Source organism: Apodemus sylvaticus, chromosome 3 (genome assembly GCF_947179515.1).
Source record: "Apodemus sylvaticus chromosome 3, mApoSyl1.1, whole genome shotgun sequence".
In the NCBI taxonomy this organism is placed as follows: Eukaryota; Metazoa; Chordata; class Mammalia; order Rodentia; family Muridae; genus Apodemus; species Apodemus sylvaticus.
The window spans coordinates 155,048,057-155,062,468 of NC_067474.1; the positions used below are offsets into that span (position 1 = coordinate 155,048,057).

The 14,412-nt window shown below is 47.6% G+C and overlaps 1 protein-coding gene across 3 annotated transcripts in view; it reads right to left on the reverse strand.

Moving 5' to 3' along the window:
• The window catches only part of Spen (spen family transcriptional repressor), a 63,731-nt gene that overhangs the window by 19,836 nt on the left and 29,483 nt on the right, over window positions 1-14,412 (reverse strand). For 2 of the 3 annotated variants that reach the window (XM_052177945.1, XM_052177944.1), the window contains exons 4-7: window positions 7,275-7,435; window positions 6,492-6,692; window positions 2,137-2,288; window positions 153-278 (exon numbers count right to left, since the gene is read on the reverse strand). In XM_052177945.1, the coding sequence (XP_052033905.1) occupies window positions 153-278; window positions 2,137-2,288; window positions 6,492-6,692; window positions 7,275-7,435 (640 nt within the window). The remainder of the gene's footprint in view (window positions 1-152; window positions 279-2,136; window positions 2,289-6,491; window positions 6,693-7,274; window positions 7,436-14,412) is intronic. The other variant, XM_052177946.1, reaches the window with a different exon arrangement.

Here is a 14,412-nt window from a genome sequence, read left to right on the forward strand (position 1 = left end):
CACATGCTAACAAGTGTCACCTACCAATGAGTCAACTGTTCAAATCCACGCGTAAGTCTAACTGTCCTTCTGCAGCCCTAACGCAGTAAGGTCCTCGAGTCCTGAAGCAAACCACATAGCGAGCGCCACCATATGGTCCATGCAGTCCCTACCTTGAGGCGGTTGTTTCCAAGGTGCTCTCCATCCATCTTCTTGATGGCCTTACACACACTAGCAATGTCACAGTACTGCAGGAACGCATACTGAGGAACTCCGTTCACTTTCTTAATGTCAATGTCCTGAAAGAGCCAATCAGTATCACTTAGCAGTGTGGCCAAGCCCATGTAAAACGGTTACAGTTGGATACTAAGTAACTTCTTAGACAGATCACTACCCAAATACACTATAAACTGCAAGACCACATTCAATGAAAGCAATCCCAGTAAGGCTCCTGGACAAAAGCAATTGTGTGCCACTCAAAAAAATTTCCAATTTCAAATCCAGGGCAAAAAGAAAGTCTTAACAAAGAAAATGTTATCTACTTAGTGAAATACTTAGAGGTAATTCCCTTTGGCATTGTCAAAAAAAAAAAAAAAGCTTTAGTAGAGCCAACTCCTTAATACAATACCTGAGCCGGACATGGTCACACTCACCTGTAATCCCAGCACTTGGGAGGCAGAGGCAAGTGGATCTCTCTGAGTTCAAGGCCAGCCTGGTCTACAGAGTGAGTTCCATGTTGGCCAGGGCTACACAGAGAAACCCTGCCTCTAAAAATATAAAACAAAACAAAGACAAGACAGAGGAAGGAAACAAGGACTAGCAGCACCTGACCATCCCCAGAACTCGGGAGGTGGGTGGGCGCTGTTCGATGCTCAGGCCAGCTCTGCCATTCAAGGGCAGAGTGGGACACAAAACTCTCCCACTTTGAAGGTTTATTAATTGCTATTTTATGTGTTGTGGGTGTTTTGCCTGCATGTGCGTCTGTGCAGTACATGTGTGCAGTGCCTGCACAGGTCAGAAGAGGGCACGGGATCCTAAGGGAACTGTAACTATAAAGGGTCAGGAGCCACTAGGTAGGCACAGAAAATAGAACCTGGGTCCTCTGCAAGCACAGCCAGTGTTCTGAAGCTTTGGCTCACCTCGCAGTCTCCCTTCTTCAAAAACAGAAACAAACAAACAAACAAACAAACAAACAAAAACAAATAATTTTGAAAAGGCACTTGATGGGCTGGAGAGGTGGCTAAGTGGTTAAGAGCTCTTCTGAAGGAGTTCAAATCCCAGCAACCACATGGTGGCTCACAACCATCCATAATGAGATCTGCCTCCCCTTTCTGGAGTGAAGACAGCTACAGTGTACTTACATATAATAAACAAACAAACAAACAAATATTTTTTAAAAAAGAAAAAGAAAAGGCACTTGAAATTATAAAAGTATTTAGCTCTTTTTGGGAAAGAGTCTATGGCTGGAGAGATAGCTCTGGCTAAGAGCAAGTCTTGCTCTGCTAGCGGAGGACCCGAGTCCAGTTCCCAGCACCCACTGCTGGCCACTCCCGACTGCCTCAACTCCAGCTCCAAAGGTCTCTGATGCCTCTGGCCTCAGTGGCACACACACAGGTATATACATAAGTACACGTCACAAATACAAAGCAAACTAACCACAAAGTCTGTAGCCTACCTAGCCTAGAACTCACTCTGTAGACCAGGCTGGCCTACACAGCAAGACTGTCTCACGTTTTAAAAAAGGGGGCTGGGGAGGTGGCCTAGTGTATAAGAGCGCTGGCCACTATTGTAGAGAAAGAACCTGAGTTCGGTTTCTAGTTATGTACACAGCAACTCCAGATCACCTGGAGCTCCGGTTCCGGGAGGCCAGTGCCCTCTTCCGACCTCTACATGCACAGTCGTATACACAGGCAAACACATGCCCACATACTGTTTGTTCATGGGAGGATGGGGAAAGCAGGTTTCACACTCAGAGCCGAGGAAACACTATGAGTTCAAGGTAAGCTTGGAGTACATGAAACTCTATAGTCTTTAAAAATAAAGAGTGGAGCATTGGGGAGATCTGAACGTACCCTTAAATATCACATACCCACATCTACATCTGTGCCCTGTGCTTACATTCTAGAAACACAGCATTTTATCACTAAAGCAACATACCACAATTTCTCCAAAGCGCTGAAAAATGTTGCGAAGGTCATGGTAAGTGGTCGTTTTTTCAAGGTTGCCAATAAAGAGAGTTCTTGTGGCTTTGGGGTGGAATTCGTCTATCCTCTCGTCCAGGGGCCGGAACTCATTTTCACTCTCTGTCTCTGTGAGTGGATGGGGCAGAGCAGACCAGGGGCTTTAGCACACTCTCCAGTACACAGGACAAACTATTTCCTCCTGGTCTTGGTAGACAGGCCAGGACCCTCAGCAGTCAGGACAAAACACTGACAGGCAGGGAGTTCAAGGCCAGCCTGGCTACACAGCAGACACTGTTTTAGAAAACAGGAAACATGCAGAAACTGAACATTCGCTCTCACACACAGAGAAATTTAATAAAGGGTTCTGTTTGGTTGGTTGGTTGGTTGGTTGGTTTGGGTTTGTTTTGAAACAGTCTTCCACCATGTCTTAAGTGGCCTTCAACACAAAGAGAATTCTGTGAGTTGTATGTAGACCAGGCTGGCCTTGAACTCAAAATATGTTTCTGCCTGCCTCTGTCTTCTGAGTGCTGGGATTAAAGCTGTTCATCACCATGACCAGCGCTACATTTATGACTATAGTGTGTGTGCATGACGTGAGTGTGGGCCTGTGGGAACTGAGGTCAGTGGACTGTGTGTCAACGGGCTTCTCTCCACTCGCCTCTACAAGGGCTGCAGGGATGGACTCAAGTCAGCAGACAAGCACATTTACCCTCTGATCGTAACAGAGACAGAGTATGAAACTATAATCTGGTTAGGCAGGGTAACACACACCTGTTATCCTAGCATTTAGAAGGCAGACCCAGGAGAGTTGAGAGTTCAAAGCCAGTCTATGCCATAGAGAGAGTTCCATGCAACTGCACGGGGCAATGGTGGGCTGCACGGGGCAACCCTATCTCAGAAACAAACAAAAACAACAACAAAAACCAAACCAAAAAACCCTACACATACTCTACAATCTACAATAAAATACGGCTCAGCAGTAACAGCTCCAATTCATTGGCTAGTTTCATTTACTTTCAAGATTTTAATGATACATTTCATGTACGTACACTACATTAATGTAGTAATTCAAAAGGCTAAAGACTTCTAGGGGATGGAGAGATGGCTCTGCAATCAAGCACTGGCTGCTCTTGCAGAGGACCCAGGTTCAAGTCCCAGCATCCAGTTCCAAAGGATCTAGCACCTTCTAGTTTCCATGAATCCCAGGCACACACATGTACATAGGCATATATGCAGGCACAATACAAATACTATACTAAAATAATTAGTTTAAAAAGACTTTCAGATGTAAAAGTAACTGTGTAGAAAGTGACTGAGGTGACATTTGTGGGTTCTCTATTTTTGGTATTATGAGGTCCCTAACAACTTCTGCAAGGTTTCTGTTTTATAATGAAAAGCCTCACGTTAACGTCTAATTTCATCACTGCTTTGTTAAAGTCCTGCTTATTAATTCTGAGACACAGACACTCAAGGCTGTGATATTTATAGCTCAGCACTACATGTTCTCTACTTTCTACAACTGTAAAACAAACCCAACATGATGAGGAGAAAGCTGGAAGTGACGGCAAATACCGGCCACGGCCACCCCAGCTCGGGAGGCGGATCTCTGTGTTCAGCACCAGCCTGATCTACAGAGTTCCCCGACAGCTGGGCTGCACAGAGAAACCCCTCTTCAAAACACAAACAAAAAGTAAGACAAGCTGAGGACATGGCACACAAGCAGAGCACTGTGCAGTACACACAGAACTCTGAGCTCGGTCCTAACACACACGTATGCAAGCACATATGCTCACTGAAGTCAGGCATGGCGGCAAATGCCTTTTTTTTGGGGGGGGGGGAGGTTCAAGACAGGGTTTCTCTGTGTAGCCCTGGCTATCCTGGAACTCACTCTGTAGACCAGGCTGGCCTCGAACTCAGAAATCTGCCTGCCTCTGCCTCCCAGAGTGCTGGGATTAAAGGCGTGCTCCACCACTGCCAAGCGACAGCCAAATTCCTATAACCCCAGCAGATGGAGGCAAAAGGAACAGGAGTCTGAAGCTAGTCTTTGCTATACAGAGCCAACTGAAGGCTAGCCTGGACTCTATGAAACTCTATCTTAAACAAACACAAGATGAACTGAGCATGGCGGCCCCATCTCTAATCCCGGGTGGGAACGGTAAGCAATGACGCTGAATTTAAGGTTGGCCTGGTTTACATCAAGACTGTCTCAGAAGAATGAACAACGACCCAACGGTTTTGAATGCTACACACCAAGTTAGAAGGCCTTATACACTAAACATCTTAAACTATCCCGACAGGCCTAGAGTTCCAGTACCATCTTATGTGAATGCCCCCCAAATGGAATCTTCAGTAGTTACCAAACTGACTGAGACCCACACAGGTTAGGGACACACTGAGTATTTCTCAAGAGGTCCACAACATCCACAGCAATCTGAGAAGAACCTGATACCTGCGGTGGCGCTCACTTGTAACCTAGCACTCCAGAGGCTGAGGCAGGAGGACTACCCTAAGTTCAAGGGAATTCTGGAATATACAGTGAGTTCTAAACTAGCCTGTGCTACACAGTAAGACTGTCTCAAGAAAACAAAATAAAGAACTCACCAGATGTTCTTGGTTGAGCCTAGTTTGGGACAGCACTCCTACAACTCAGTGGGTAAGGGGACAAGGAGTTCTCTGGACAACGAACGTCCTCTGGATGCTGGCATGATGTATAATCTGACTGTCATTTGAGAGGACTTTAGCACTATCATGGGAACATGTGGATGTGCTGAGGATGACTTTCTAGAGTAGGGTAACGAGGAGGGAAGATGACCATAAATGTGGGTGAAAAATGCATTCAGGGGCTTTTCATATGAGCAGTCACCTCCAGCCTCCTCCCTACCCCAGATGGACATCAGGGCAAAGCTTACTCTTTGTCACTTAAGTTACCTTCATCAGCAATGACTGCCCTAACAATATACCCAAATCCCATTTTAAAATGACATTATAAAATTTACACACACACACACACACACGCACGCATGCACGCACACACAGACACACACAACTTTACAATACCCACTTTATCAATATTATGCTTGATTTAATATAAATATCATTTACATATTCACATGAACAGTATATTCTTTTTTATCAAATTGGATGAACAGTCTAAGATTTACCATAGAAGTGAGCTATAAATTCTATTCAAAGCTTTAAAGTTCACTTTTCTCAGATTCACAGACTCACTAATACTTGCTAAATTGCTCACAGTCTCATCAAAATTCTGAATCCGGTAAGCCATGAGGGGGCCAGCCCACTTTAAAACAAGCACTGCATGTTTTCAGCAAGGGACAACAACTGACCGGAGGCATGGAAGAGCTCCAGCCTTACGGGCAGGGTCTTACAGGAGGGCCAAGCTGACGGGCATGTTTCCTTTTTGTTCTCAAGGGGTCGATCACAGCCACACCAACTGACCTCACGTCTCTGAAGCCACACCTGCATCTGCTCAGACATTCCAGGCAGGACTGCTCAGCTGCGTGCACCTCCTGCCCTCCAACTCACCACCAGCCTCACGCCACGGCCCTGGAGGAAGACCGGGGTGCGGGGGTACCCACGGCCTTCTCCATACAGCCACTGAACAACGCACTGTCTCCTTCTCTGCTTTTATCTCCTTTTCGTGTTCATCGTTTCTGTGTATGTGTATGAAGTGTGCCATGTGTACTTGGGTGCCCAGAGACCAGGACAGGACGCAGATGCCAGCAAATGGAGTCACAGGCAGTTGGCAGCTGCCTGCTGTGGGCACTGAGAAGCAATCCCAGCAGCCCTGCAGGAGCAGGGAGTGGGAGCTCCTAACCGAGCCCGAGCTCACTTTCACACTGACTGAAGTTCCGAGGCTGATGGCTGAGCCTGGCTTAAGGCCGCCTCCAGGGTCCAGGCTCTGATCCAGAAGCAAGTCAATCCAAAATCTCTAACAGTCACCTAAAATAGCAGGTTTAATTTATGCTGGACGAAATGCAAATGACTCTCTCAAATGATATTAACATGGAGTTTGCTTTCTAATGCAGGCTAATTCTGGCCAATCAGTTCCATCCTTCTTCAGGAAAGGCTGAGTCCACGTGGTCTGAGCTGCGCTCAGACTCCAAAGGCACAGGGTCTCCATGGCAAAAGCTGGACTCAGTCCCTACCCAGAGCAACTCAGTAAGTGAAGAACTCAGCTCCCCTTTAAAAACTAAGACACTGGGCCAGTAAATTAAGAAATGAGACTGGACTGTGCCAACCCGAGTACCACTCACAAACTGAAACGGGTGCTGTGCTGTGCTCTGACTGAAAGCCAACTTTCTGTCTTACCTGGTCCTACCCAGGCAGTCACCTCAATCTGCATGCCAAAGAAGAGTTTTCCCTTCGATGCTGTCAGTGCTTTCTCTTGGTCCTCTTGCTGCCTGAAGAACACCAGGCCGTACCTCTCCTCGGAGGCCCCGTGGATCTGCACTGAAGTCACCTTGCCAAACTTCTTAAACTCATGGAAAAGGCCGTCTTTAAGGCTTGTATCTGCATAGCCAACAAAAACAAAAGCATTTTTCTCACGTTTTCTGTGACCACAAAGCAAACTACTTCCCCCACACCAAATTATTCAATCTAGAAAGATATTTATTTCAAAAGCAAACCATGTTCTGCCTGTATCTGGGATATTCATGTACATGTGACCATGAATATGTGTGTGTGTTGCCCATAAATAAAACACCCTAGCTCCTGTGCCAGCTTTTCTCAGCCTCAACCCTAGAACCCAGTGGCTGCTTCTGTCTATCTTTTTGCATACAATGAGAATCCTAGACCTGCCGTCCTGTCCTGAGCCTCTCCGATTCCTTACTGTTTAGCCAGCGGACTGCCTGAGGACCATTCCCAGCTGACCCTGCCTGCTTCCCAAGGCCTGACTTCCCTCCTCCCCCTTCTCCTGCCGAGGAGTGTGCTCTCAGTGCTTAGGAAACAAGCCACATGCAGTTTTGTGTTCGTGACATCCAACACTAATGAGCCACAGAAGCAGGACATCAACTGAAGTGCTCACTCCAGCTCACCCGTGAGCACTGCCATCTCTCTCAGCGGAGAGGGAACTGCACTCGTATAAAACTTTACCTGTAGAGCGTACTGGAAGATTCTGAACTTTGATCCCAAAACTTTTCCGAGGCTCATCTTTTTCAAGAGACGAAAGCAACTGGGAAGTGGGTGCAGGAACCGCAGCCGACTGAACCGAGCGGGCCGGAGAGTCATCACTGGCCGTGCTGCTGGAGTCGCTACTGCAATCAGAACAGCAAGCACACAACACAGGGAGACAGACATACACGTTAGTAATGACAGACAGAGAGAGAGAGAGAGACATGAACTACTCAGAAGAACAGCGACAATTAAGCTCTCAAGGCCACACTGAGGTCATCAGAGAGGAGCAGAGGGCGCTCACATGGGCTGAGTCCAGAAAGAAAAGTTAACATTCCTTCACCAACACAGGCCACCAAAGGGCTGCAGCTTCGACGACTCATCTTAACTGTTCCTCTCAGGTCACTGTGTCTGTCACCCTACATCCTAGAGGTGGTGGCACTTAGATATGAGCATTTGAGACTAGCCTAGGCTATACAGCAACACCTTACCTCAACAAAAGCAAAGAAACACATCCCTGTAGGTGGTCCCCTTATAATACCAACAGTGACAACTGTGACCGAGCAGCGGGGGTCAGCTCTGGAGATAAGAGTCTAAATATTGGTTCAGGAACTTGGCACATTCCCAGGATGGGGCCGCTTCAGCTCTTGCAACTGTTACAGATGCATGACCAAAGGCAAAGACAGTGCCCACCTTTCAGTCAGATGCTAGGCACTGCCTCAAGACAAGAGCACACAGCACTTTGAAGAATGTTATGCCAGAGACAAACTTCACTGCACATAACTTTTCCACATGTGATGTCATACTGGCCCCAGAGTTTCAGAGTTTGGTGCATCCAAGTTTGAATTTCAAGCTAGGGATGTCATTGGTAAGAGCACCATCCGTCCTTACAAAGTACAGTCTCCAAGAAACTCCCCTCTTCCTTCCTTCCTTTCTTTTCTTCACACAGTGCAGGACTGACTGTAATTCACGAACTCCCTGCACACTAGAGTACTGGGGAAACAGACAGACAGTATTAAACTCAACAATTTGCTTTCTTTTTATTTTTATTTTTTTTTGGTTTTTCAAGACAGGGTTTCTCTGTGTAGCCCTGGCTGTCCTGGAACTCACTCTGTAGACCAGGCTGGCCTCGAACTCAAAAATCCGCCTGCCTCTGCCTCCCAAGTGCTGGGATTAAAGGTGTGCACCACCATCGCCCAGCTTCTTCCAATCATTTTAATAATGACTCTGTGGGAAGCTTTTTTTTTCACTCAAGCTAAAGACTTAAGGTAACATGTTTTTCCTCACCAAAGTACAATAACAACAACTATCACCACCACCACCACCACCACCACCACCACTATCACCACCATCATCTTCAAACAGGATTTCTCTGTGTAGCCCTGGTTGTCCTGGAACAACACAAGCTCCATCTATCTCTGCCTCCAGCTGAGTGCTGAGATTAAAGGCAGGTGTCACCATACCCGGTCCTCGAAGCTCACTATTAACCGTCGGAAGGCGGCATGTGGGTAACGGCACTTGCTGCCAAGCTTGACAGAATACATGGTGGAAGGAGAGGATTAAATATCACAAGCTGTCCTCTGGTTTTCATGTGCTATGAAATGGAGGTGTGTGCACATACATGCACACACAAAAACATACTTTAAAAATGTAAATCAAGCCGGGCAGTGGTGGTGCACGCCTTTAATTCCAGCACTTGGGAGGCAGAGGCAGATGGATTTCTGAGTTCCAGGCCAGCCTAGTCTACAGAGTGAGTTCCAGACAGCCAGGGCTGCACAGAGAAACCGTCTCGAGGAAAAAAAACAAAACAAAACAAAGTAAATAAAGAGGCTGGCGAGATGGCTCAATGGTTAGGAGCACTCACAGCTCTTCCAGAGGTCCTGAGTTCAAATCCCAGCAACCACATGGTGGCTCACAACCATCCGTAAAGAGATCTGACTCTCTCTTCTGGAGTGTCTGAAGACAGCTACAGTGTACATACATATAATAATAAATAAATCTTTAAAAAAGATATAAATAAAAATGTAATAACATATATTGTATATCAAGGTTACTGGATTATTTTGCTTTAAGTAACATTTCAAAGATTATTATTTCTATTTACATATGCAAATGCGATTGTGTGTGTAGCACAAGCACACATTTATGCTGCATTTGTGTAGGTGCCTGAGAAGGCCAGACGAAACATCGGATCTCCTGAAGCTGCAGGAAATGGTGAGCTGTGCAGTTTGAGTGCTCGGACCAAGCTTGGGTACCCTGCAAGACAGGCTCGCCCTCCTGGTGCCGAACCGTATTCTCTTCAGCCCTGCTGTTGACTGTTCTTGGTTGTCAACTTGCCTACATCTAGAATGAACTAAAATCCAAAAATAGAGGATTTTTTAAATAATTAATTAAGTTAAGATTTAATCTTGGGGCTAGAGAGATGATTCAGTGGTTAAGAGCACTGACTGCTCTTCTGAAGGTCCTGAGTTCAAATCCCAGCAACCACATGGTGGCTCACAGCCATCTGTAATGAGATCTGATACCCTCTTCTGGGGTGTCTGAAGACAGCTACGGTATATTCACATATAATAATAAATAAATCTTAAAAAAAAAAAAAGATTTACTCTATAAGTGGGAAGATGCACATGTAACCTCGACCTTGGGGTGGGAAGGCAGTCTAACCCGGGCGCACCTCCTGCTGGAGCCTGGGACGCAGAGGACGCTGCTGCTCTTCACCCTCTTGCTCTTGCCTCGCTAGCAAGTCTGTTGCACAGTCTCCTCCTTCAGGGTTCAAGAGTCTCCTGAAGACCAGCGCAGGCATCCAGCCTGTGCACTGACAACCTATTGCGTTCTTGGGACTTTTCCTTCTCAAGTAGCCATTATTGGATTAGATCCATTATTGGACCACAAGGCTGTGGTGTAAATCATTCTAATAAAGTCCCTTTCTATATAGAGATTCATTCTGTGAATCCTGTAACTCTAGAGAACCCTGACTAATACAGCTCCTGAATAAGATACTTTCAATCTGCCTTTTAAAATGATACAACTCATACAATCAGGGGAAGGGTCCGGCCATCTGCAAAGGACTTGAACTAATGAAAACTCAGTACAGAAGAAGCAGCTCAGGAGCACTGACCTCGCCCAGATGGAAATCAAGGCAGCGGGAGGAGGAGTGCACGTGGTGATGCAGGTTGAGTACCACTGGCTCAGGAGACTGCAGAGGAAGACCAGGGAATCTGGAAGTGTAAACTATGGAACCAGAGCCTGTCTCCAAAACCAAAGGATAGCAAAACCCATAGGGCAGGTTGCTTCTCTTCCATTAGGCCATACTGGCCTTAAACTTGCAGCAATTCTCCAGCCTCAACCATGAGGAAGGTAGAGAGGTTAAGGCTACCTTGGGCTACACTGTTCTGTTATCTCCAAACAATCATGAGGTAAAGAATTTGGAGCCTTCTATGCAGGTGTTGTGCAGGTGAAATAGCAGGCATGGAGAGAAGTGTACAGCAGGTCCCCCAAATTCAACACTGTGTAACCCACCATTTCCACTGTGTCCACACACCAAAAAAACCTGGTAAAGAGACTCATGGGCATCCGTACACCACACGCAGCATGGTCTGCAGTCAATATGCAGGCGCTTAAAACCAAGTGTGAGACAGCTGAATGGATACACAGTCAGAGTGTGTCGGGGTTACACACAATACTGCTGCTATTGTTCAGCCTTAAGGAGGGAGCACATTCGGCCTGACACAATCTACCCGTGAAGAACCTAGAAGATGCTGTGCTGAGTGAAGAGTCGAACACAAGAGCACACTTATGGTTCCATGCTACACACTGAGAACAGTCAGTCATAGGCAGAGAACCAGTGTGTGCACACATGCACATAGACCCACATGTACACGTGTGCACACACATGCACATGGACCCACATGCATGGGCAGAGGCACGGTGTAGCTTTCATTTGCTCTCCTCCTTACTTTCTGAGGTAGTGGTCTCCCTGCAGCTAGGAGCTTGCTGACTGTGCTAAAGTGGCTGGCCAGCGAGCCCTGGGGACCCCATCTGCTCACAGGCCACAGCCAGCCTTTTAGAGGGGTGCTGGGGATCTGACAGGAGCTCCGCACGCTTACCTGGAGCTTCCTGCTGAGTCATCTCCCCAGCCCAGAAGCTGTTTCTAGTAGACCCTACCTTTACATTTCAGTTTGGAGGGCTGAGAGGCAGCTCTGCAGTTAAGAACACTTGTTCTTGAGGAGGACCTAGGTTCGATTCCTGGTATCCACATAATGGCTCTCTCTGACCTCCCTGAATATCAGGCATGCACGGTGTGTAAGCACAAGCAGGCAAAATACACATACGTATAAGATAAAAGAAACAACTCCAAATATATTTTAAAGTCTTTCAGTCTGGAAGGGTGGGAAGGTTCTGGAGATGGCACAGGTCGGTGGATGTGGAAAGCTTGCTCCCGCAGAACTGGGCACTTCTGCGATGGAGACTTCTCTTGCTTACCCTCGCCGGGCAGCCAGCACAGTAAAGACTTCCCTTTGTTTCTTAGGCCATAAGTAGCTCCTACTGCTTTTCAGTTGGGGGTCTCACAATCTTTAGCTTGTCAGCTGTGACTCAGCAAAGTTAGAGCTGAGCAGCAAGGTGGCCGAGGGACGGAAATGACATCAGGCCACAGCCCAGCTCTTCATTCAAGACCTTACTGAGAAAAACCAGATACGGCAATCCAAAACAGAACTGGGAGGAAGTTAGAGGAGATCTCACAGAAGGGCAAAGCTGTGTGTCAGACCAGACCCGACAGCAACATGTAACAATTCCTGCTGACAGGCAGATAGTAACAATCTACCCTAGAGTGAAGGGACAGACCCTTCTGTCCTTCTGGGCCCTGAACTGCATCCGGAATGTCTGCTTTTAGCAGAAAGTTCTGGTTAAAAGTGTGCACTTAGCTTTCACCAAAGGGTAGCCATGACTTCATTCTTCAGAAGGCAGCGACAGCTGCAGCTGGTTTTTTAAAGCTTATGATTATCTTTGGAAGTTATGTAAAATATAGAAACAGTTCATCACACAGAGCTGGGTAATAAGCAGGAGACTAAAACCTACAGCTGAGCCCTGTGCTGCCAGCAAGAAAGAACAATGAAGACCCAGACTTCAACTTGCAGCACCACAAGACATGAAGCTCTGAACCCTCGTGCACTTACACTGAGTGGCTGCACGCTAGGGGCGTGATCCCACTACGTCATTGACCATCCTCCCACGGGCACCTTTCTGGCTACCGTCTTATTAAACTGCCCAGGCTGGCCTTGAGCATCCAAACTTTCTGTTTTAGCCTTCCCATCGGGCCTGGCTGAACTAAACTCAGAGAAAGGAAGCTGGGGGCTCGAAAAATCAGGCACAAAGCATGGGTATCTTTATAACTGGGCACAGCTGCAACGTCCCAACACTGGGGAGGTTGGGGCAAAGGATTGCAAGCTTGAGAGCAGACTGACCTATACCACAAGCTCTGTCCCAGCACAACAACAACAACGATCAAGCAATGTCCAGCCTTACAAAGGAGTGATCGATCGAGAACGAGGGAGGGAGTCTTGAAAGTACGCTGAGGGAAAAGAGCCGAGCGAGCGAAGGGCACAAACAGAGCGGCAATGGCTGACGGCGGGGCGGTGATGACTGGCGCACGCCTTCAATCCCAGCACTCAGGAGGAGACAGAGGCAGGTGGATTTCTGAGTTTGAGGCCAGCCTGGTCTACAGAGTGAGTTCCAGGACAGCCAGGGCTACACAGAGAAACCCTGTCTTGAAAAAACCAAATCCAAAAAACAAAACAAAACCCCCAAAAAATTAAAGTTCCAAATCATCAAGCCCAATGCTGTCTCCACAGTGGAAGCGAGTCAGCCTGAGGACCAAGGACAATACCCACACCACACCTCAGCAGCATCCAGAGCATGCAAAGGGCGCAGTGTGCCAGTGCATCGCAAGGTACACAGCAACCAACTGCCTACAGGCCTGCCCCCGCCCGGCTAAGGCTGCGGCTAGTTCCTATGGTAGAGGTGACAGAGGGACCAGCCAGAAGCATCTGGAAGAGTGGGAAATGTAGACTGACTGCACCACCTTCTGTGAGAAAGGGGAGAGTAGCAGGGGATGGAGACTGGAGAGATTGGAGCGACAGCAGTAGCTGAGAAGAGCTGGGTGAACTGCTGGGAGGGAGCACAGCGGCAGGGGGCTGCCAGAGGACAGAGGGAGCCTGCGGTCAAGGCGACCTTGCTATGCTGATAGCACGATACATGCTGATTGGCGGGCGGCCGTGTCCCTTTAGCCAGAGGTAAGGAAAATGACTGCTTTTGGTGGGTGCGGAAGAAGCAACCTTACAGGTTTCTGACGATGCTGGCTTTTATCTAACCACAGACATCTTCCTGTAGTCCGGTCCACCTGCACCCTCGGTCTGGACATCCGGGCTGCCTTTTGGAGTTTGAGGAACTGGGAGGTTTCCTTTGGACTTGACAGTCAGGAGACAGATAAGAAAACCTCAGTGTCAATGATGTCATAGTGGGATTTGCTTATTCTCTTAACCGAGTAATATGTAAAATCAACTAAAATGCTTACAAAAGCCTGAACCAAGGCTGCACAGGGATCTAAGAGAACTCTGGAAGCGGTTGGTTTGGGGGTTTGTTTGGGGAAGTGTGTTTTGCTTTGATTTGCACCAAGGTCTTAGTTATTTTCCTATTGCTAAGATAAAACATTGTGATCAAGGCAGCTTATAAAAGGAAGCATTTAACTGGGAGCTCGCTTATTTACAGCTTCAGAGGGTTAGTCCTAGAACATGGTTGGAAGCGTGGCCGCGGGCAGGCAAGCATGCATGGCAAGCATGGCGTGCTGCGGCCAGAGCCCAGAACTCACATCCTCATCCACAGGCAGCAGACACTGAGAACAAGGCTGGGCCTGCTCAAAGCCCACCCTGAGTGATGCAGCTTCCCCAACAAGGCCAGAATTCCCATCCCTCCCAAGTGGTCCCACCGACTGCGGACTGCACACAAGCCTATGCGGGCGGGCCTATCTCACTCAAACCACCGAGCCTCGCTATGTGATCTTGGCTAGCCTGGAACTCAGAGATCCACCTGCCCCTGCCTCTTTGGGGCTGTTTACCATGACCCA